The sequence below is a fragment of the Ranitomeya imitator genome, chromosome 2 (genome assembly GCF_032444005.1).
Source record: "Ranitomeya imitator isolate aRanImi1 chromosome 2, aRanImi1.pri, whole genome shotgun sequence".
Taxonomy (NCBI): domain Eukaryota; kingdom Metazoa; phylum Chordata; class Amphibia; order Anura; family Dendrobatidae; genus Ranitomeya; species Ranitomeya imitator.
Window position 1 is genome coordinate 218,817,012 of NC_091283.1, and position 24,606 is coordinate 218,841,617.

At 43.6% G+C, this 24,606-nt stretch overlaps 1 protein-coding gene across 2 annotated transcripts in view; it reads left to right on the forward strand.

The window, feature by feature from the left end:
• The window catches only part of LOC138662718 (TNFAIP3-interacting protein 3-like), a 60,610-nt gene that overhangs the window by 26,931 nt on the left and 9,073 nt on the right, over positions 1 to 24,606 (forward strand). The window contains exons 2-6 of one of the 2 annotated variants that reach the window (XM_069748607.1): positions 10,437 to 10,555; positions 12,717 to 12,885; positions 13,017 to 13,160; positions 22,831 to 22,959; positions 23,341 to 23,601. In XM_069748607.1, coding sequence (XP_069604708.1) covers positions 10,437 to 10,555; positions 12,717 to 12,885; positions 13,017 to 13,160; positions 22,831 to 22,959; positions 23,341 to 23,601 — 822 coding nt within the window. Of the gene's footprint in view, positions 1 to 10,436; positions 10,682 to 12,716; positions 12,886 to 13,016; positions 13,161 to 22,830; positions 22,960 to 23,340; positions 23,602 to 24,606 lie in introns of both variants that reach the window. The other variant, XM_069748609.1, reaches the window with a different exon arrangement.

The following is a 24,606-nucleotide window of genomic DNA, read 5'->3' on the forward strand; positions in this document are numbered from 1 at the left end:
CATCATGTGTATCCAGACCTCTTTTAATGCACCCCATGATCCTCTTTGCCTTGGCAGCTGCTGCCTGGCACTGGCTGCTCCAGGTAAGTTTATCATTAACTAGGATCCCCAAGTCCTTCTCCCTGTCAGATTTACCCAGTGGTTTCCCATTCAGTGTGTAATGGTGACATTGATTCCTTCTTCCCATGTGTATAACCTTACATTTATCATTGTTAAACCTCATCTGCCACCTTTCAGCCCAAGTTTCCAACTTATCCAGATCCATCTGTAGCAGAATACTATCTTCTCTTGTATTAACTGCTTTACATAGTTTTGTATCATCTGCAAATATCGATATTTTACTGTGTAAACCTTCTACCAGATCATTAATGAATATGTTGAAGAGAACAGGTCCCAATACTGACCCCTGCGGTACCCCACTGGTCACAGCGACCCAGTTAGAGACTATACCATTTATAACCACCCTCTGCTTTCTATCACTAAGCCAGTTACTAACCCATTTACACACAATTTCCCCCAGACCAAGCATTCTCATTTTGTGTACCAACCTCTTGTGCGGCACGGTATCAAACGCTTTGGAAAAATCGAGATATACCACGTCCAATGACTCACCGTGGTCCAGCCTATAGCTTACCTCTTCATAAAAACTGATTAGATTGGTTTGACAGGAGCGATTTCTCATAAACCCATGCTGATATGGAGTTAAACAGTTATTCTCATTGAGATAATCTAGAATAACATCCCTCAGAAACCCTTCAAATATTTTACCAACAATAGAGGTTAGACTTACTGGCCTATAATTTCCAGGTTCACTTTTAGAGCCCTTTTTGAATATTGGCACCACATTTGCTATGCGCCAATCCTGCGGAACAGACCCTGTCGCTATAGAGTCCCTAAAAATAAGAAATAATGGTTTATCTATTACATTACTTAGTTCTCTTAGTACTCGTGGGTGTATGCCATCCGGACCTGGAGATTTATCTATTTTAATCTTATTTAGCCGGTTTCGCACCTCTTCTTGGGTTAGATTGGTGACCCTTAATATAGGGTTTTCATTGTTTCTTGGGATTTCACCTAGCATTTCATTTTCCACCGTGAATACCGTGGAGAAGAAGGTGTTTAATATGTTAGCTTTTTCCTCGTCATCTACAACCATTCTTTCCTCACTATTTTTTAACCCCTCTGTGACCTTAGACGTACTATCCCGTCGAGGTGCCCTGGGCTTATCTGACCCTGGACGGGATAGTACGTCATAGCCGATCGGCCGCGCTCACGGGGGGAGCGCGGCCGATCGCGGCCGGGTGTCAGCTGCTTATCGCAGCTGACATCCGGCACTATGTGCCAGGAGCGGTCACGGACCGCCCCCGGCACATTAACCCCTGGCACACCGCGATCAAAGATGATCGCGATGTGCCGGCGGTGCAGGGAAGCACCGCGCAGGGAGGGGGCTCCCTGCGGGCTTCCCTGAGACGCCCGGAGCAACGCGATGTGATCGCGTTGCTGCGAGGGTCTCACCTCCCTCCCTGCTCCCTCCAGCCCCGGATCCAAGATGGCCGCGGATCCGGGTCCTGCAGGGAGGGAGGTGGCTTCACAGAGCCTGCTCAGAGCAGGCACTGTGAAGGCTGCAGCGCTGCATGTCAGATCAGTGATCTGACAGAGTGCTGTGCAAACTGTCAGATCACTGATCTGTGATGTCCCCCCCTGGGACAAAGTAAAAAAGTAAAAAAAAAAATTTCCAAATGTGTAAAAAAAATAAAAAAAAATATTCCAAAATAATGAAAAAAAAAAAAAAATATTATTCCCATAAATACATTTCTTCATCTAAATAAAAAAAAAAAACCAATAAAAGTACACATATTTAGTATCGCCACGTCCGTAACGACCCGACCTATAAAACTGTCCCACTAGTTAACCCCTTCAGTAAACACCGTAAGAAAAAAAAAAAAAAACGAGGCAAAAAACAACGCTTTATTATCATACCGCCGAACAAAAAGTGGAATAACACGCGATCAAAAGGACAGATATAAATAACCATGGTACCGCTGAAAGCGTCATATTGTCCCGCAAAAAAAGAGCCGCCATACAGCATCATCAGCAAAAAAATAAAAAAAGTTATAGTCCTGAGAATAAAGCGATGCAAAAATAATTATTTTTTCTGTAAAATAGTTTTTATCGTATAAAAGCACCAAACCATAAAAAAATGATATAAATGAGGTATCGCTGTAATCGTACTGACCCGAAGAATAAAACTGATTTATCAATTTTACCAAACGCGGAACGGTATAAACGCCTCCCCCAATAGAAATTCATGAATAGCTGGCTTTTGGTCATTCTTCCTCACAAAAATCGGAATAAAAAGCGATAAAAAAATGTCACGTGCCCAAAAATGTTTTCAATAAAAACGTCAACTCGTCCCGCAAAAAACAAGACCTCACATGACTCTGTGGACCAAAATATGGAAAAATTATAGCTCTCAAAATGTGGTATTGCAAAAAATATTTTTTGCAATAAAAAGGGTCTTTCAGTGTGTGACGGCTGCCAATCATAAAAATCCGCTAAAAAACTCGCTATAAAAGTAAATCAAACCCCCCTTCATCACCCCCTTAGTTAGGGAAAAATAAAAAAAAATGTATTTATTTCCATTTTCCCATTAGGGCTAGGGTTAGGGCTAGGGTTAGGGCTAGGGTTAGGGCTAGGGTTAGGGCTAGGGCTAGGGCTAGGGTTAGGGCTAGGGCTAGGGTTAGGGCTAGGGTTAGGGCTAGGGTTAGGGCTAGGGCTAGGGTTAGGGCTAGGGTTAGGGCTAGGGTTAGGGTTAGGGCTAGGGTTAGGGCTAGGGTTAGGGCTAGGGTTAGGGTTAGGGTTGGGGCTACAGTTAGGGTTGGGGCTAAAGTTAGGGTTAGGGTTTAGATTACATTTACAGTTGGGAATAGGATTGGGATTAGGGTTAGGGGTGTGTCAGGGTTAGAGGTGTGGTTAGGGTTACCGTTGGAATTAGGGTTAGGGGTGTGTTTAGATTAGGGTTTCAGTTATAATTGGGGGGTTTCCACTGTTTCGGCACATCAGGGGCTCTCCAAACACGACATGGCGTCCGATCTCAATTCCAGCCAATTCTGCGTTGAAAAAGTAAAACAGTGCTCCTTCCCTTCCGAGCTCTCCTGTGTGCCCAAACAGGGGTTTACCCCAACATATGGGGTATCAGCGTACTCAGGACAAATTGGACAACAACTTTTGTGGACCAATTTCTCCTGTTACCCTTGGGAAAATACAAAACTGGGGGCTAAAAAATAATTTTTGTGGGAAAACAAAAAGATTTTTTATTTTCACGGCTCTGCGTTATAAACTGTAGTGAAACACTTGGGGGTTCAAAGTTCTCACAACACATCTAGATAAGTTCATTGAGGGGTCTAGTTTCCAATATGGGGTCACTTGTGGGGGGTTTCTACTGTTTAGGTACATTAGGGGCTCTGCAAACGCAATGTGACGCCTGCAGACCAATCCATCTAAGTCTGCATTCCAAATGATGCTCCCTCCCTTCCGAGCCCTCCCATGCGCCCAAACGGTGGTTCCCCCCCACATATCGGGTATCAGCGTACTCAGGACAAATTGGACAACAACATTTAGGGTCCAATTTCTCCTGCTAACCTTGTAAAAATACAAAACTGGGGGCTAAAATATAATTTTTGTGGAAAAAAAAATATTTTTTATTTGCATGGCTCTGCGTTATAAACTGTAGTGAAATACTTGGGGGTTCAAAGCTCTCACAACACATCAAGATGAGTTCCTTAGGGGGTCTACTTTCCAAAATGGTGTCACTTGTGGGGGGTTTCTACTGTTTAGGTACATTAGGGGCTCTGCAAACGCAATGTGACGCCTGCAGACCATTCCATCTAAGTCTGCATTCCAAATGGCGCTCCTTCCCTTCCGAACCCTCCCATGCGCCCAAACGGTGGTTCCCCCCCACATATGGGGTATCAGCGTACTCAGGACAAATTGGACAACAACTTTTGGGGTCCAATTTCTCCTGTTACCCTAGGGAAAATACAAAACTGGGGGCTAAAAAATAATTTTTGTGGGAAAAAAATTTTGTTTTTTTTTATGGCTCTGCATTATAAACTTCTGTGAAGCCCTTGGTGGGTCAAAGTGCTCACCACACATCCAGATAAGTTCCTTAGGGGGTCTACTTTCCAAAATGGTGTCACTTGTGGGGGGTTTCAATGTTTAGGCACATCAGTGGCTCTCCAAACGCAACATGGCGTCCCATCTCAATTCCTGTCAATTTTGCATTGAAAAGTCAAACGGCGCTCCTTCCCTTCCGAGCTCTCCCATGCGCCCAAACAGTGGTTTACTGCCACATATGGGGTATCAGCGTACTCGGGACAAATTGGACAACAACTTTTGAGGTCCAATTTCTTCTCTTACCCTTGGAAAAATAAAAAATTGGGGGCAAAAATATAATTTTTGTGAAAAAATATGATTTTTTATTTTTACGGTTCTGCATTATAAACTTCTGTGAAGCACTTGGTGGGTCAAAGTGCTCACCACACCTCTAGATAAGTTCCTTAGGGGGTCTACTTTCCAAAATGGTGTCACTTGTGGGGGGTTTCAATGTTTAGGCACATCAGTGGCTCTCCAAACGCAACATGGCGTCCCATCTCAATTTCTGTCAATTTTGCATTGAAAAGTCAAACTGCGCTCCTTCCCTTCCGAGCTCTCCCATGCGCCCAAACAGTGGTTTACTGCCACATATGAGGTATCAGCGTACTCAGGACAAATTGGACAACAACTTTTGAGGTCCAATTTCTTCTCTTACCCTTGGAAAAATAAAAAATTGGGGGCAAAAATATAATTTTTGTGAAAAAATATGATTTTTTATTTTTACGGTTCTGCATTATAAACTTCTGTGAAGCACTTGGTGGGTCAAAGTGCTCACCACACATCCAGATAAGTTCCTTAGGGGGTCTACTTTCCAAAATGGTGTCACTTGTGGGGGGTTTCAATGTTTAGGCACATCAGTGGCTCTCCAAACGCAACATGGCGTCCCATCTCAATTCCTGTCAATTTTGCATTGAAAAGTCAAATAGCGCTCCTTCCCTTCCGAGCTCTCCCATGCGCCCAAACAGTGGTTTACTGCCACATATGGGGTATCAGCGTACTCAGGACAAATTGGACAACAACTTTTTGGGTCCAATTTCTCCTGTTACCCTTGGTAAAATAAAACAAATTGGAGCTGAAGTAAATTTTTTGTGTAAAAAAGTTAAATGTTCATTTTTATTTAAACATTCCAAAAATTCCTATTAAACACCTGAAGGGTTAATAAACTTCTTGAATGTGGTTTTGAGCACCTTGAGGGGTGCAGTTTTTAGAATGGTGTCACACTTGGGCATTTTCTATCATATAGACCCCTCAAAATGACTTCAAATGAGACGTGGTCCCTAAAAAAAAATGGTGTTGTAAAAATGAGAAATTGCTGGTCAACTTTTAACCCTTATAACTCCCTAACAAAAAAAAAAATTGGTTCCAAAATTATGCTGATGTAAAGGAGACATGTGGGAAATGTTACTTATTAAGTATTTTGTGTGACATATCTCTGTGATTTAATTGCATAAAAATTCAAAGTTTGAAAATTGCGAAATTTTCAAAATTTTCGCCAAATTTCCGTTTTTTTCACAAATAAACGCAGGTACTATCAAAGAAATTTTACCACTATCATGAAGTACAATATGTCACGAGAAAACAATGTCAGAATCACCAGGATCCGTTGAAGCGTTTCGGAGTTATAACCTCATAAAGGGACAGTGGTCAGAATTGTAAAAATTGGCCTGGTCATTAACGTGCAAACCACCCTTGGGGGTAAAGGGGTTAAGGGGCCTACATTTTCAGTTTTTATTCTTTTACTATTGATATAGTTGAAGAACAGTTTGGGATTAGTTTTACTCTCCTTAGCAATGTGCTTCTCTGTTTCCTTTTTGGCAGCTTTAATTAGTTTTTTAGATAAAGTATTTTTCTCCCTATAGTTTTTTAGAGCTTCAATGGTGCCATCCTGCTTTAGTAGTGCAAATGCTTTCTTTTTACTGTTAATTGCCTGTCTTACTTCTTTGTTTAGCCACATTGGGTTTTTCCTATTTCTAGTCCTTTTATTCCCACAAGGTATAAACCGCTTACACTGCCTATTTAGGATGTTCTTAAACATTTCCCATTTATTATCTGTATTATTAGTTCTGAGGATATTGTCCCAGTCTACCAGATTAAGGGCATCTCTAAGCTGGTCAAACTTTGCCTTCCTAAAGTTCAGTGTTTTTGTGACTCCCTGACAAGTCCCCCTAGTGAAAGACAGGTGAAACTGTACAATATTGTGGTCGCTATTTCCTAGATGCCCGACCACCTGCAGATTTGTTATTCTGTCAGGTCTATTAGATAGTATTAGGTCTAAAAGTGCTGCTCCTCCGGTTGGATTCTGCACCAATTGTGAAAGATAATTTTTCTTGGTTATTAGCAGAAACCTGTTGCCTTTATGGGTTTCACAGGTTTCTGTTTCCCAGTTAATATCCGGGTAGTTAAAGTCCCCCATAACCAGGACCTCATTATGGGTTGCAGCTTCATCTATCTGCTTTAGAAGTAGACTTTCCATGGTTTCTGTTATATTTGGGGGTTTGTAACAGACCCCAATGAGAATTTTGTTACCATTTTTCCCTCCATGAATTTCGACCCATATGGACTCGACATCCTCATTTCCTTCGCTAATATCCTCCCTTAAAGTGGACTTTAGACAAGACTTTACATAGAGACAAACCCCTCCTCCTCTCCGATTTTTACGATCCTTTCTAAACAGACTGTAACCCTGTAAGTTAACTGCCCAGTCATAGCTTTCATCTAACCATGTCTCGGTTATTCCCACTATGTCAAAGTTACCTGTAGATATTTCTGCTTCTAGTTCTTCCATCTTGTTTGTCAGGCTTCTGGCGTTTGCAAGCATGCAGTTTAGAGGATTTTGTTTTGTTCCAATCTCCTCGCTGTGGATTGTTTTAGAAATGTTCTTACCTCCCTTCTGAGTATGTTTTCCTGGATCTTCTTTGTTCAAGTCTAATGTTTTTCTTCCCGTCCCCTCTTCTTCTAGTTTAACGCCCTCCTGATGAGTGTAGCGAGTCTTCTGGCGAATGTGTGTTTCCCAGGTTTGTTGAGGTGTAGTCCGTCTCTGGCGACGGTGTCTGGGTGTCCTTCTTGTGTTTCTTAGCAAACTCTATGCGGCTTTCATATGTCTTGCACCGAGGCTTCCATCGGGCCACTTTGCCATAAAGACCCTGGATGGCTGCAGTGATAGTTGACTTTGTGGAGCTTTCTTCCATCTCCCTACTGCATCTCTGGAGCTCAGCCACAGTGATCTTGGGGTTCTGCTTTACCTCTCTCACCAAGGCTCTTCTCCCACTATTGCTCAGTTTGGCTGGATGGCCAGGTCTAGGAAGACTTCTGGTGGTCCCAAACTTCTTCCATTTAAGGATTATGGAGGCCACTGTGCTCTTAGGAACCTTGAGTACTGCAGAAATTCTGTTGTAACCTTGGCCAGTTCTGTGCCTTGCCTCAATTCTGTCTCTGAGCTCCTTGGCCAGTTCCTTTGATCTCATGATTCTCCTTTGGTCTGACATGCACTGTGAGCTGTGAGGTCTTATATAGACAGGTGTGCGCCTTTCCAAATCAAGTCCTATCAGTGTAATTACACACAGCTGGACTCCAATGAAGGAGTAGAACCATCACAAGGAGAATCACAAGGAAATGGACAGCATGTGACTTACATATGAGAGTCTGAGCAAAGGGTCTGAATACTTATGACTATGCGATATTTCAGTTTTTCTTTTTTATTAAATTTGAAAAAATTTCTACATTTCTTTTTTTTCAGTCAAGATGGGGTGCAGAGTGTACATTAATGGGAAACAATGAACTTTTTTGAATTTACCAAATGGCTGCAATGAAACAAAGAGTGAAAAATTTAAAGGGGTCTGAATACTTTCCATACCCCCTGTATGACTGATCGCTAGCCCGGCTCCAGTACATTATATATCATATATAGTGTCATACATTATAATGTGAGGTCCTGCAGCCAGGTCCTGGTGTGATCAGTCATGTAGCATTGTAGGCATGCGCTCATAGTATAGTACGTCAGTACACAGATTAGCATATGACTGGTGTGTAATATACTGTGATCAGACATCATCTCATGTCTGTAGCCACAGTGTATCATACACCAGACTTGGGCAAAGGGCAGCCGAAGGGCTGAAAACAGTGACCCATGGGCATCCCACATCCTGCGTCCAGATATCACTGTGCAATGGTGAATACATTTGTAGAGGACGGAGCCGCCGACACCTTCCACCAATCTGTGCAACTGAGACAGCAGACGCAATGATGTCACTCCATTATGCCTGCTGTGCAGAGACTCAGTGCACCGGATACTGGAGTAGAGTGTGGGGGGAATGGGAGTGAGGTGACTATGTGAGGATTTTATGTAAGTGTATAGAATTTTTGCCTGTATATAGGGGACTATGTGAGGGCTCATACTGAATATTTAGGACTATGTGAGGGCTCATACTGTATATAGAGGGCTCATACTAAATGTAGAGCCCTATGTGGTATGAGGCAGTGTCACAGGTAGGAGTCGCTGTATGTTCTCCCCAGGATGCGCACTGAGACGTATTGAGGCCATGGGGGTGCATTGCAGTCACAGGCGTAGCTGTGATTGCAATTGTGAGGCAGTGACCGATGTTACAGGTAGGGGTTGCTGTGTGTTCTCCCCAGGATGTGCAAGGAAGCATATGGAGGCTGTGAGCATGCATTGCAGTCACAGGCATAGCTGTGATTGCAATGCAGACTAAATATAAGTGTTAGTCTTGGACATGTTAGTGTCCAAGGCAGAGTTGGGAAAACCTCCTCTGGAGTTTTTGTGTTTAGGCTGACTGCAGGATGGTGGTAGTGCAGTCCGTTTCATTCCAGGCCTGGGCCTTCCATGTGGCTGAAGGCCACAGATCTCAGTTAAAATCTCTGCAGTAAAGGGTTTGGGTGTGTCAGGGTCATAGTCAGTATCAGTCTGGTGTATGCTAGAGTGCAGAACAGTTGGCTCTGCAAAGCTCCTGTGTGAGGAAACACAGGCAAGTGGAGCGAGGCAGCCAGGGGAGCTGAGACATCTGGCATGCACAGTGGTGCAGTTGCCCACGGTTACGTCAAAGGAGGCCTGGTGTGTTTAGTGACTGTAAACTGAAGGATATCGTGTACTGTGTATAGCTGTGAGTAAAGAGACATTGACACGATGGTGCAGACACCCATGGCAACCGGTCAGAGGTGGACTGGCATGTTTAGTGACTGTAATCCGGAGTATATGATTCCCGGCAGCGATCCGGAGAATACCGGGTACTATGTAGTGCTGTGCATTGGACATTAATGGTACATAATTGTAGGAATTGGATATTAATTCTCTGAAGTAACCGCATTAAAGAGACTTTGTGTTGGAACTTTGCTGAGTCACTGCCTCATTACTGTCTGTCATTATGATACCTTAGTGAATGCTAGCTCGTGGCCGCCGTTCATAGGAGATCATCATTTCTGCAGCACAGAACAGGGCTGAAGGGGACTAGAAAATACTGAAAAAAGTGAGACTAAAAAAGAGCTTTTAAAAATATGAATTTTTTTTTACAAAAACCCAAAAGTTCAAATCACCTCGTTTTGCCCCATTGAAATTAAAGCAATTAAAAAACTACATGTTTGGTATTGCTGCATTCAGAATTGTCCGATCTATCAAAATAGGAAATTAATCAGTTCAGTAGATGGTGTAACAAGAAGTAAAATCAAAATGCCAGAATTACATTTTTTTTGACAGCCACAACATTGCGATAAAATGCAGTAAAGGCGATAAAAACATTGTATGTACCCCAAATGGTATCAGTAAAAACATCAGCGCAGGACACAAAAAGTAAGCTCTCACCCAGCCCCAGATCCCAGAAAATGAAAATTCTACAGATCTTGGAAAAAGGGGACGAAAGAAAAAACTTTTCTTCATACAAATTTTGGATTTTTTTTTTCCACCACTTACGGTAAATAAAAAATAAACTATACATGCTTGATATTTTCATACTCGTGCTGACCTGGAGAATCTTATTGCTAGGTCTGTTTTACCACATAGTTAACATGGTAAATAAAAATCCCAAAAAACAATTGTACAATTGCACTTTTTTTTGCGTTTTGTTCGCACTTCTAATTTTTTCTAGTTTTCCAGTACACTATATGGTCAAATCAAAGGTGTCATAAAAAAGTACAACTCGTCCTGCAAAAACAAGCCCTTACTACATATATACATATATACTGTATTTGTGTATAGCATATACAGTATAATGTGTAATGTTAGATTTAAAAAAAATATTTACTCTAAAAACTAATTCTTTCACTGTTTCCAGGATAGGATGGAAAACGCGCCCACCGTCCATTTTCCTATTTCGTTGGCAAATAAAGATCTGGATTTTCAATCAAACTGGGACAATGATGAGGAGAATAGTTATGATGAACTGTCTTTAGGGTAAGTTGTAAAGTGAATTTTTTGTCAGGCATTAAAAAACTGCTTATTTTGTCTCTCTAGAGCAATATGGATGAAAGAATCCCTCCAAGACTTATTTTTGACCTTCAAATTGCCCAATATTTGAGTGTGAGTAGCTATAATTTTTTGTGTTCCCATTCCATGGGGTTCCCAAGAGTCCTTTTCTAGGCATGAACAAATTTCCTTAAATACGTGTAGGGTTCAATTTGTTAGATTTGGTTGAAAAATTTGACTTGGACTGAAGCAATTTATCATGACCTGGAAGTGTTCAAAGCATCCAAGTGTCCTGATTTGTCTGTCACTCCAAGGTCTTCCAGAATGCTGTTCACTCAACTTCAAACACTATAAGGGAACCTGAGAGGTCTGGTAATACCAGTAACCTGGAAATATGGGGTTAATCTGCAGGTTAATAGTATTAAGAAAGTGCCTTGCTGTAAGTACTGAAAGTGCGGCATCCATGAGAAAATTAACTTTAGGTTGATTATAGCCAGAGTGATCTTCATCATCATCATCGTCACAATGGGTGCCAGCCTCATCTTCTAGTTGTGCCCATAGAAACTTCTTTACCCTCTCGACATCCAACACCTTGTCCTCAAGTCCTTCTAGTTCTTCATCCTCCCTTACTTCCTTCTTCATGTGACATTGTTTATGTGGATCCCCAACAGCCCCAGGCAGTGATCAAGATGAGAAAGATGGGAAAGATATTCTTCTATCTCTATGCTTTGTCGCATGATTGTGAGCATTTGCTCTATTATAAGCATCGATGGAACTAAATGGTTGACATCACATTTGTTGCTACTCACAATTCTAAGGGTCTTTTTGAAGGTGACACACATTTCAGATGAGCTGCCTATGCTTCAACTCAAAATACCACACCTCCCGGTGGTGAGGACACCCTCCCGGTGGTGAGGTACAGGATGTATTCATTAACCACTTGTACAGATGGTCCAGAGAATTGGAGCTTGCAGATCAAGCAGCACAAAAGCTGATCCTTCTGTGTCTGCAAGCCCAGTAGGACGTTCTCAGCTACATTATAATGGATGGAATTTCCGGACACTCTCCTGGTCATGGACACCATTTTTTTTTCTACCCTCTATATATTTTTAAAAACCATTTCATCACCAAATTTAGAACCTTATGCATACTGCAGAATATGATAGATTGCCCCACTGCTGTGTAGCCACAATTATCCTGCCATGGTCGCTGGCGACGTTGCCTAGTTGTAGTGGGCAAGTGAGACATCCTGCAGGAAATTAGCTGCTGGACCCAGAGGGGCAATTACTCTGCTGTGACTTTTCTTGCCTGGGCTCATCAGCTGTCAGGCAGCACAGCAGCGCTTCAGCTTACATATTTGAAAGGAGCGAGTTGGATCGTGATCATCATCATCATTCCCACCACTTTTCTCAGTGACATGTCATGGGCTTCCTGCTAGTCCCCCATCCAGAACTCATGAGTAATTACGATGACACTTCCACTAACTTGAAGCGCATGAAGAGAAGGACAGCACCACAGCAATTGTGAAAAAACAGCTCCCGTATTTATTCTGCCATCTGCAACGTTTCGGTCCGTGGACCTTTTTCAAGCATAGTGAAAAGACAATGCAACCACCATTATATATCCTTAGGCCAAACCCATTAATTAACAAGCAACCAATGGTGTGGCTCCATACACCTGGAAAAAATACATCATAGTGCAACATACATATACACATATAAAAACAGTCCCACATTGCCAGCCCCCTATATATACTAGCCGCTAACATAGTCCAACTACCTCTGATCGCTCGCCGCTATTGTATCACACTCATAAATCCCCAATAAGTCCCCAAAGTCCACAATGTAAACAAATATCGCTCGCACCAAGCCGGGTACTGCATCCACGATCGTCATGGCATTGTGGGCGTGTTCAGAACAGGAGCAGTCCAATCAGCTCCTAAATCTTAGATCATGTGATCGACATATGCCCAGCATGCAGCGCTCCTCACCGCGCTAGTTCATAGGCTGCTGGTCCACATGTCAGTAGTAAACAGACACCGCCCACTCTTGTCCAATGGTGCACATTGTATTGCGCATGTCCGTGACATTATCCCTGTCCGTAGCTCAAGCAAGTAACAAAACAATTTTGCTTACTGTTGTGTCCGCAGTCAGGGCTCTGTGCCCTATTTGGCTCATCATGCCCCTGTTATGGGTGAGAGACTGGATTCTGAGAGACAAACAACTGTGATTACAGAAAGTATGTCAGTGACAGCCTCTGACGAGGAAAAGTTGCAGCTTCTGAACAAGAACACCGAGCTTCGTAAGCTCAATGCAGAAGTACGGTATTTCTTTATTCCTTTTATGATTAGGTTATGAATTTATGATTTTGAAATAACATACATTTTTTATGTATGAGATTTGTGCTAAGAACTGTTCAATAATGATTATAATTGTATTCTAATTCATAGTTGATGAAACTGAACCAAAAATGGGATGAAATTTATCGCAACACAACAGAAAGGATGCATTATACAGCCAGGATACTACAGGATGAAGTGCAGATTCTCAGGCAACACAGTGAGAAACTGAGTGTGAAGTTGGAGCATGAGCAGGTATAACAAATCCTAAGATTGTTGGATATGACACACATGCACAAAAATAGAGACTAATTCACAGTCACCTGTATGATTGGAGAGTAGAGATAGGGCCTGATTATCATCACTCAACTCTAGGGCTCTATCTGGTGACCTCTGGCTGTGTGGTTAGTTTCCCTCTCTGTTGGACCACAGCCTGTGTTGTCTCTGTCCAACTTCTGATAATGCCATTATCTTCCTTTTGCTTGGTTTTGCTATTTTGCTTCTGTGCATGTGTTTTCACTTCCTCCTTGGTTTGTCCATATCACATCTTGGGAGGACTATTTATACTCTCCTGGCACATGCAGCCCTTGCTGGCTATATTCCAAGCTAGATGGATGTTTGGAGTCCCAGCTCCCCAGTGATGGATTATCTAACTGAGTTTTTTTTCTAGACCTTCTCCTGTGGTTTGTTGGTGTGTTCCACATCTCAGCAATTTTTTCTATCTTGTTATATTCAGGTTCTGGGGTTTTCACATATACTGAAAGTCGTTTTGGGTTCCTTTCTTTTTCTTCCGTCTTTCTCGTATGACTATGTGAACACGTTCTTATCCCTGTGTCTAACCCTCTGTCTGTGCACACTACGTCCTGTTGTTGTTTTGGGTTGCACTCTGTGAATAGTTGGAGGTGCAGGTAAGGACACTCAGGGTCAGCAGATGTTGATTGGGGTGCCACTGCATATTTTTAGGGTGCCAACCTCCGTGGTCAGGAATGAACAAATCAGGGTCAAGTTAAGGATTTGCCTAGACTGTATAGGAACATGTGGTGTGCAGGTTTAATACCTCCCCCGTGGTTTGTTCATCCACGTGTGAGCATCAGGCCTCAGTCAAAACAGTGATTCACTATTGCTTTTGTTTTTGGTGTTTTTCTCCTATTTTTCATATTTGCCTAATTCTTCTTTTAATTTGTGCCTTTTTTAAAGTCTATTTTATGTGTTTGCCTGTTTGCCTGTTTTTTTATCTGTCGTTATGGGTACAGTTTGGGGTTTCCAAATGTTTGCAGCTGATTCAACACTCACACAGCAATTTAATTTCTCATATGTCAAAAGTGGACTTTTTTTTTCCAGTACACTGGATCCATTTTTTCGGATGTCATTGTTACAATCGGTGTACAACCAATTTTCTAGTATGAAACCTCTTATTTTCTCCTATCCACTACAGACGGCATCCATGTTTTCTCAGATCTATTGGGGATCTTTGATCTGCAAGTTGGATCACAATAGGACATGTCGTCATCTTACCTTTGCCACCAGGAAAACCTAAGCATGCTCAGCTTTTCATGTGAAACGCATGATGAGAGTTTAAGCACAATCTTAATAGGATTCATAGACCTCAATGGGCAGCATGGAGTTCGATGCATCCTGAAGAAGTCTGAGAAGCTAAGTGTGGCACCCCTGGAGTCCGGTTGCCACAGTGGCATTGCCTCCCTCTCAAAGAATAATGTCATGCCTGCAAGCAAGAAGGGGTCCACTTGCCAGGTGTCAGTAGGAGAGAAGTAGAGCAGAACCTGGGGACTGGAGCTGTGATTAAACTCGCCCCAGAGCTGAGCACTAGGAACTGGATACCGGAGTCTGTGGTTGCGTGGGTGCTGAAATCCCGGAAGCTAAATCCAGAGGGCAGGGGACGGCAGGTCTCCTGGCCCGATCTAATACTTGGCGGCACAGCAGCATATCAGAACCTGGAGCCAACACTGTCATGATCCCAATGGCAGGATCACGAAAGGACAAGCACAGATACAAACAAGCTCTAGGGCGATGGAACCTGAGCTGACTGCGACCCTGAACCTAACACACAAATAAAAGTAGCCGGGGAACGTGCCTACGATGATCCTAGACGTCTCGCTCCAGCCGAAGATCCAACTTCCCCTACTAGAAGAAACACAGACCTCTCTTGCCTCCAGAGAAATACCCCACAGAAATAGCAGCCCCCCACATATAATGACGGTGAAATGAGAGGAAAGCACATACGCAGTATGAAAACAGTTTCAGCAAAATGAGGCCCGCTAAAGCTAGATAGCAGAGGATACAAAAGTGAACTGCGCGGTCAGCGAAAAACCCTTCAAAAAACCATCCTGAAATTACTTGAACTCATGTGCCAACTCATGGTACATGAGGAGCAATTTCAGCCCACTAGAGCAACCAGCAGCAATAATCACATATCTGCAGGCTGGACTAAAAAACCAAATAAAGCAAAACACCAAAACAGGAAAATCCAAACTTAGCTTGACCAGAAGGTTCTAGGAGCAGGGAGCAGAGGTAACAAGACACACTGGATACATTGATAACCGGCGAGGAAATGCCAGCAAAGCCAGGTTAAATAGGAAACTCCCATATCCTGATGGAACAGGTGGAACCCAGAGACCCAGGAAAGACAAGTCACCCAGTACCATCAGTAACCACCAGAGGGAGCCCAAAAACAGAACTCACAACAGTACCCCATCCTTGAGGAGGGGTCACCGAACCCTCACGAGAACCACCAGGGCGACCAGGATGAGCCCTATGAAAAGCGCGAACCAAATCATCAGCATGAACATCCGAGGCAACCACCCAAGAATTATCCTCCTGACCATAACCCTTCCACTTGACCAAATACTGGAGTTTCCGTCTGGAAACACGAGAATCCAAGATCTTCTCCACAACATACTCCAATTCTCCCTCCACCAGCACTGGAGCAGGAGGCTCAAGCGAAGGAATAACAGGTACCTCATACTTCCGCAACAACGACCGATGGAACACATTATGAATAGCAAACGATGCCGGGAGATCCAAACGAAACGACACAGGGTTAAGAATTTCCAAGATCCTATAGGGACCGATGAACCGAGGCTTGAACTTAGGAGAAGAGACCTTCATAGGAACAAAACGAGAAGACAACCACACCAAGTCCCCAACAAGAAGTCGAGGACCCACGCGGCGACGGCGATTAGCAAACTGCTGAGCCTTCTCCTGGGACAACTTCAAATTGTCCACCACATGACTCCAAATCCGATGCAACCTATCCACCACCATGTCCACTCCAGAACAATCAGAAGGTTCCACCTGACCAGAGGAAAAACGAGGATGAAACCCCGAATTACAAAAGAAAGGAGAAACCAAGGTAGCAGAACTAGCCCGATTATTAAGGGCAAATTCGGCCAGCGGCAAAAAGGTAACCCAGTCATCCTGATCAGCAGAAACAAAACACCTTAAATAAGTTTCCAAGGTCTGATTAGTTCGTTCAGTCTGGCCATTCGTCTGAGGATGGAATGCAGACGAAAAGGACAAATCAATGCCCATCTTAGCACAGAACATCCGCCAAAATCTAGACACAAACTGGGATCCCCTGTCAGAAACGATGTTCTCAGGAATCCCATGCAAACGAACCACATTCTGAAAAAACAGAGGGACCAACTCAGAGGAGGAAGGTAACTTAGGCAAGGGTACCAGATGAAGCATCTTAGAAAAGCGATCACACACAACCCAGATGACGGACATTTTTTGAGAGACAGGGAGATCCGAAATAAAGTCCATGGAAATGTGCGTCCAAGGCCTCTTCGGGATAGGCAAAGGTGACAACAATCCACTGGCCCGAGAACAGCAAGGCTTAGCCCGAGCACAAACCTCACAAGACTGCACAAAAAAACGCACATCCCTCGACAAGGAAGGCCACCAAAAAGACCTGGCCACCAAGTCTCTAGTACCAAATATTCCAGGATGACCTGCCAACGCAGAAGAATGGACCTCGGAGATGACTCTACTGGTCCAATTATCCGGAACAAACAGTCTCTCAGGCGGACAACGATCAGGTTTACCCGCCTGAAACTCCTGCAAAGCACGTCGCAAGTCTGGGGAGACAGCAGACAAAATCACCCCATCCCTAAGGATACCAGAGGGCTCAGAATTTCCAAGGGAGTCAGGCACAAAACTCCTAGAAAGAGCATCCGCCTTCACATTCTTTGAACCTGGCAGGTATGAAACCACAAAATTGAAACGAGAGAAAAACAATGACCAACGCGCCTGTCTAGGATTCAGACGCCTGGCAGACTCAAGGTAAATCAAATTTTTGTGATCAGTCAAGACCACCACATGATGTCTAGCACCCTCTAGCCAATGACGCCACTCCTCAAATGCCCACTTCATGGCCAAAAGTTCCCGATTACCAACATCATAATTCCGCTCAGCCGGCGAAAACTTTCTAGAAAAGAACACACATGGCTTCATCACTGAGCCATCAGAGCTTCTCTGTGACAAAACCGCCCCCGCTCCAATCTCGGAAGCATCAACCTCAACCTGAAAAGGGAGCGAAACATCTGGCTGACGCAACACAGGAGCAGAAGAAAACCGGCGCTTAAGTTCCTGAAAGGCCTCCACAGCCGCAGGAGACCAATTAGCAACATCAGCACCCTTCTTAGTCAAATCCGTCAAAGGCTTAACAACACTAGAAAAATTAGTTATAAAACGACGATAGAAATTAGCAAAGCCCAAGAACTTCTGTAGACTCTTAAGAGATGTAGGCTGCGTCCAGTCACAAATAGCCTGAACCTTGACGGGATCCATCTCAATAGTAGAAGGGGAAAAAATATACCCCAAGAAAGAAATCTTTTGGACTCCAAAGAGACACTTTGAGCCTTTTACAAACAAGGAATTGGCCCGCAGGACCTGAAACACCTTCCTGACCTGCTGAACATGAGACTCCCAGTCATCAGAAAAAACCAAAATATCATCCAAATACACAATCATAAATTTATCCAGATATTCACGGAAAATATCGTGCATAAAGGACTGGAAGACTGAAGGAGCATTAGAAAGTCCGAAAGGCATTACCAAATACTCAAAATGGCCCTCAGGCGTATTAAATGCGGTTTTCCACTCATCACCTTGCTTTATTCGTATAAGATTATACGCACCCCGAAGATCAATCTTAGTGAACCATTTAGCCCCCTTAATGCGAGCAAACAAATCAGTCAACAATGGCAAAGGATACTGATATTTTACGGTAATCTTATTCAAAAGACGATAATCTATACAAGGCCTCAAGGAACCATCTTTTTTGGCCACGAAAAAAAAAACCTGCTCCCAAAGGGGACAAAGATGGACGGATATGTCCCTTTTCCAAGGACTCCTTAACATAATCCCGCATAGCAGTATGCTCTGGCACTGACAGATTGAACAAACGACCTTTAGGAAATTTACTGCCTGGAATTAAATTTATAGCACAATCGCAATCCCTGTGAGGAGGAAGCGAACTGAGCTTAGGCTCCTCAAAAACATCCCGATAGTCAGACAAAAACACAGGAATCTCAGAAGGAGTAGATGAAGCGATAGAAATCGGAGGTGCATCATCATGAACCCCCTGACAACCCCAGCTTAACACAGACATCGATTTCCAGTCAAGGACTGGATTATGAGTTTGTAACCATGGCAGACCAAGCACTAGGACATCATGCAAATTATACAGTACCAGGAAGCGAATCACCTCCTGATGAACAGGAGTCATACGCATGGTCACTTGTGTCCAGTACTGAGGTTTATTCATAGCCAAAGGTGTAGAGTCAATTCCCTTCAAAGGAATAGGGACTTCCAGAGGCTCCAGACTAAACCCACAGCGATTGGCAAATGACCAATCCATAAGACTCAGGGCAGCGCCTGAATCCACATAGGCATCGACGGAAATGGATGATAATGAGCAAATCAGAGTCACAGACAGAATGAACTTAGACTGTAAAGTAGTAATGGCAACAGACTTATCAACCTTTTTTGTGCGTTTAGAGCATGCTGATATAACATGAGCTGAATCACCACAATAAAAGCACAACCTTTTTTTCCGCCTATAATTTTGCCGTTCACTTCTGGACTGAATTTTATCACATTGCATTATCTCAGGTGACGGTTCAGACGACACCGCCAAATGGTGCACAGGTTTGCGCTCCCGTAAACGCCGATCAATCTGAATAGCCATAGTCATAGACTCATTCAGACCAGTAGGCGCAGGGAACCCCACCATAACATCTTTAATGGCCTCAGAAAGGCCATCTCTGAACCTTGCAGCCAGGGCGCACTCATTCCACTGAGTAAGCACCGACCACTTCCGAAACTTTTGACAATAAATTTCTGCTTCATCTTGCCCCTGAGAGAGGGCCAACAAAGCTTTTTCAGCCTGAATCTCTTGGTTAGGTTCCTCATAGAGCAAACCCAATGCCAGAAAAAACGCATCCGCATTAAGCAACGCAGGGTCCCCTGGTGCCAATGCAAATGCCCAATCCTGAGGGTCACCCCGCAGGAAAGATATAATAATCTTGACTTGCTGAGCAGGGTCTCCAGAGGAGCGAGATTTCAAAGAAAGAAACAACTTGCAATTGTTCCTAAAATTCAGAAAACGAGATCTATCTCCAGAAAAAAACTCTGGGACAGGAATTCTAGGTTCAGACATAGGAGCATGTACAACAAAATCCTGTATATTTTGAACCTTAGCGGCAAGATTATTCAGGCTGGAAGCCAAACTCTGGACGTCCATGATAAACAGCTGGGATCAGAGCCATTAAAAGATTAAGAGGAGGAGGAAGTAGCCAGGCTGCAATAAGGCTAGGCAGCAAACTCTGAGGGAAAGAGAAAGAGAAAAAAAAAAAAAAAAACTTCCTCAGACTACTTATCCTCCTACTTCAGCCAATGCAATTAACACTTTGTGGGCCGGTTATACTGTCATGATCCCAATGGCAGGGGATCACTAAAGGACAAGCACAGATACAAACAAGCTCTAGGGCGATGGAACCTGAGCTGACCGCGACCCTGAACCTAACACACAAATAAAAGTAGCCGGGGAACGTGCCTACGATGATCCTAGACGTCTCGCTCCAGCCGAAGATCCAACTTCCCCTACTAGAAGAAACACAGACCTCTCTTGCCTCCAGATAAATACCCCACAGAAATAGCAGCCCCCCACATATAATGACGGTGAAATGAGAGGAAAGCACATACGCAGTATGAAAACAGTTTCAGCAAAATGAGGCCCGCTAAAGCTAGATAGCAGAGGATACAAAAGTGAACTGCGCGGTCAGCGAAAAACCCTTCAAAAAACCATCCTGAAATTACTTGAACTCATGTGCCAACTCATGGTACATGAGGAGCAATTTCAGCCCACTAGAGCAACCAGCAGCAATAATCACATATCTGCAGGCTGGACTAAAAAACCAAATAAAGCAAAACACCAAAACAGGAAAATCCAAACTTAGCTTGACCAGAAGGTTCTAGGAGCAGGGAGCAGAGGTAACAAGACACACTGGATACATTGATAACCGGCGAGGAAATGCCAGCAAAGCCAGGTTAAATAGGAAACTCCCATATCCTGATGGAACAGGTGGAACCCAGAGACCCAGGAAAGACAAGTCACCCAGTACCATCAGTAACCACCAGAGGGAGCCCAAAAACAGAACTCACAACACAACACAAAGGAGCGGCACCTGTGATAGGCTCGAGCTGCCTGCCATGTGGGCAACAGTTAGTTTTTAAACAGAGAGAGACAATTAGCAGCAGGAAGGTGAGCTGTTAGGCAGCAAGGAAAAAGGGAGGACAGCACAGAAGGAAGGCCTCTGTACCTACCTGGCCAGGTGTATCCAAAAATTGCTTCCAGGCTGCCCGGCTCTCCATCACGATCTGTTACCAGTACCCCGGTCTGTACTATCAACCATCAAATCAACATATGTACAATTGTGCTACGGCCACGGGCACTTCATCACAATAAGACAACCAATCCCATACCAAGTAATATATAGGACAAAGAAGAGATCCTAACCATTATAATAAAAAAAATCTAATTTTATTAATTCGGCCATAAAAACAAAATAATAATAATAATAATAATAATAAAAGGCAATAATAAAAAGCAAAATGCCATCTAGGGGACGTTAGAGCACATCACAATTGAAGTATCAAACTCTAAATAAAGGGGGTCATGCAGGATACAACAAATCGTTATATATAACCACAACTGAATTGATGATATAAAGTAATAGTATTGCGCCATAATGTGCACATATTATCTGCAGTTATAATATTAATACATGCTAGACCATATAATGTCCACAATTTAAATAGAGACCCCTTTAAGAGACAAGAACTCACCTAATCTGTACACCGATAGGATGTGGCCAAGAGAAATGAAAAGAAGGAAATGACTGTGTAGGGTAACACAAAGATACACAGGAGATATGTCACAATAAATAATGACACTGTCTCCATAACAGTCCATGCCAACAACCCATCTAGATGTACCAAATGATAATAGCGTTAGAGTGATAATTACCAGGTAGATTGTGATGGTGCTCGTGGAGTGCCCTCACCCCGACGCGCGTTTCGCCGCCAGCTTCTTCCAGGGGTGTCAGGGTGAGGGGCGGCCGTGTATTTATATGAGTGCCAACCTATCAGAGTATAGCTGTGCCGATCGGCTTGATGGCGCATAGCGAGTCCTCCCACCCCCTCAAACGTACTTCCTTGGGACGCTCGACTATCAACCATCAAGTAAAGGAAAAAGAAAACTACAGCCCTTGTGTCATTCAGTGACCTCTTGCGCCCTGAGTCCTGCACCACAAGGTACACGAAGCCTGACATAAATGGGACCGGTAGCCCTGTGGGGAGAAGAACCATCCCAACTGCGTCACCATCAGCCCCAGCGGTCTCCTTTAGCAGCGTCAGCCATCCATTGCCAAACACCACAGGTGGCATCAGGTTAAATCCCATATACATATTCCCCATTTTACGGCACAGCCAGGGCAACGGAGTCAGGTCGCGGCCCCGTCACTTCCCCAAAGAACTGTCCGACCCAGTTCCGAGGGCCCCATGGCCCTGGTGGGCGTGTCATAAGCATAAGCCAGTGCAAGCAGTTAATGTCCATTCTTAGACAGGTCCATATACTTCTATGGGCTCTGTGGACTTTAACAGAACCCATAGAAGTCACACATGTGCAAATCATGGCAGAGCGCTGCTCAGGAAGGAACAGAGGTCTGCATGTTGTGCACACACTCAACCAGGACGACCGCATCTTGGCAGGGAAGCACCTTTCCCTAGGGACAAAAGCTGTTTCTTTTATCTTACAAACCATGCAACATTTTTAATTAAACAAACGTGAAGTAATTACAAAATGGTGTCTTTTTTTTTTTTTTTTAGAAAATTTTATAATATATCTTATCAGAGAAATCTGCTTCTTTCTGCATCAGGACTGACCTTTCACTTTAAAAATTCTCCATCTGGGGTAAAATTTGTATTCAGTGAAGACAGATTGTTACATTACTGAGATCGGAGATGACGGTTAGTACTGATAACATTCTACGTAGGTGGCGGGAGCTTTGCTTATAGCGCGTCCTCCTCATCGCCCCCTGCAGGCTACATGGATGATGACAGTTACTACTGATAAGATTCTATATCAGTAATGTAACCCTCTAACATCACTGAATTTACCCAGGAAATGAGAATATTGAGAATGATCAGTCCAGGAGGAGAAAGAAGCAGATTTCTCTGATAAGATATATTACAACGATTCTTATCTTCTTTTCTTATTGACTTGAAATAAAGATTAAAGCCACAGTTACACTTTAAGGGACTTTTTAAGGCAATTGTTATAAATATATTATATTTTGAATGTAAAAGTCATTGATTTCCCTTTAATTGATAATTTTCTCAGAATAAGAGGGAATATTATGAGACTTCACTGGTTCAAGAGATGAAACGAAATCAGAAGTTGCAGGAGAATGTGCGGCATCTTGAAGTTATGCTGCACTATAGTGCACTCTCTCGGAGCGGTGCACGTGGGGTAAGTATTCATCTTTTAGATTAAAAAAATAAAAATGATAACTTGAGTTTAGAAAAACAAGACTTGCAGAATCCCGATGCAGATGACACATTGGTCCTGCGATCCTCCTATGTGCGCTCTCCTCGGCCGCTCTTATGTTTCCAGGCTCCAGGACCTCATTATGTTGCAGCAGCGGGACACATAGATGACCTCTTAGGAGACTTAATCAGAAAAGGTCCCAGGGATGTCACAGGTAGTAGGAGGCTCCTAGTGCTCGGGTCCATTGGCCACAGAGAACCAACATGGGGGCTGCACAAGGGTTCTGGAAACTTTTTGCGTCACTCTAAATCTGATACAAGCCCTAATGATTTATGACCTCCCCTCTATTTTATTTCCTACCAGACCAAAAAAGAGACTATCCAATCAGATCTTCCTCCAGCCATTTTTCCTGCCGTCATGGCGCAGCAGAACTATACAGGATATTCTGATCATTCTTCTGACAATGGTGAACAAGTTTCCAAACGTTGTCTGACAACTTGTCAAGACCACAAACTACCGAACAAAACGCTTCGCTGCCAGCAACATAAGCGAGAAGATAAAAGTGTGACCACCGAGCAGGATATTATTCAACTAAAGGAACAGCTGCAAACTCTGAAATGCCAGGTAATTATAGCATGGCTCAATACATGAACTTATTGCATCGTTCAGCGGCGTGCACCAACGTCAGGAGTGTACTCCACTTGTGGACAAACTTTTTTGAATTTTCCAAATGGCTGCAATGATACAAAGAGTGAAAAATTGAAAGGGGTCTGAATACTTTCTGTACCCAGTATATATATACTGTATATATAATATGTAGCATTCCTCCACATACCTCTCCATGACAGGGTCACTGGCAATATAAGCAAGGAGAGATATGTATTGTGAAGACTGCTATCTTCCATGATGTGAAAACTCAGCATGTTATGTGGTGAGAGGGGTTAATTGGCCATGGCAAGGTTGGGTTTTCTTGTGAGTAGCTGTAAGAGATGGGTAGGGCGGTTACTCACCATATCTCCACCATAAGGCTATGTTTCCACGGTCAGGAAACATTCAGGATTTGCTGCGGATTGGACACTGCGTACATCCACAGTGTCCAATCCGAAGCGTCCAGACGTTACAGCATAGTGGAGGGGATTTTATGAAATCCCATCTCCACTATGTGCACATGTCCGCATCCGGCGGCCCTGCGTATCCGGACATGCGGCACGTCTTTCTAGACTGCAGCATGTCTATTTATCTTGCGGAGATGCTCTGTCTCCGCAAGATAAATAACCCAGTCTATGGATAGGATGCGGTGATTCAATGAACACATGCGGAATCACCACGCGTACAAAGGGGGGCTGCGCTTTGGGCAGAGCGGGGCAGGCGCTGCATTCAATGCGCAGCCATTACGCCCCGTGGAAACATACCCTCAGGCTGTGGTTCGGCATGTTAAATGTCCTGCGACTGAGTTTTTTTCTCTGTCTGTGGGCCTGGAGGCAAGAAGCTTCAGAGAAGTGTTTATGTGCAACTGTGCTGGACACTAATTGTAACCCGAGTGGGCGGATTCCCTCAAGTGTTAGGACTGTATTATACATTATCTTTTTGTTTCGTGGTTTTCGCAGAAAGGCCGTGTTTATTTTATTG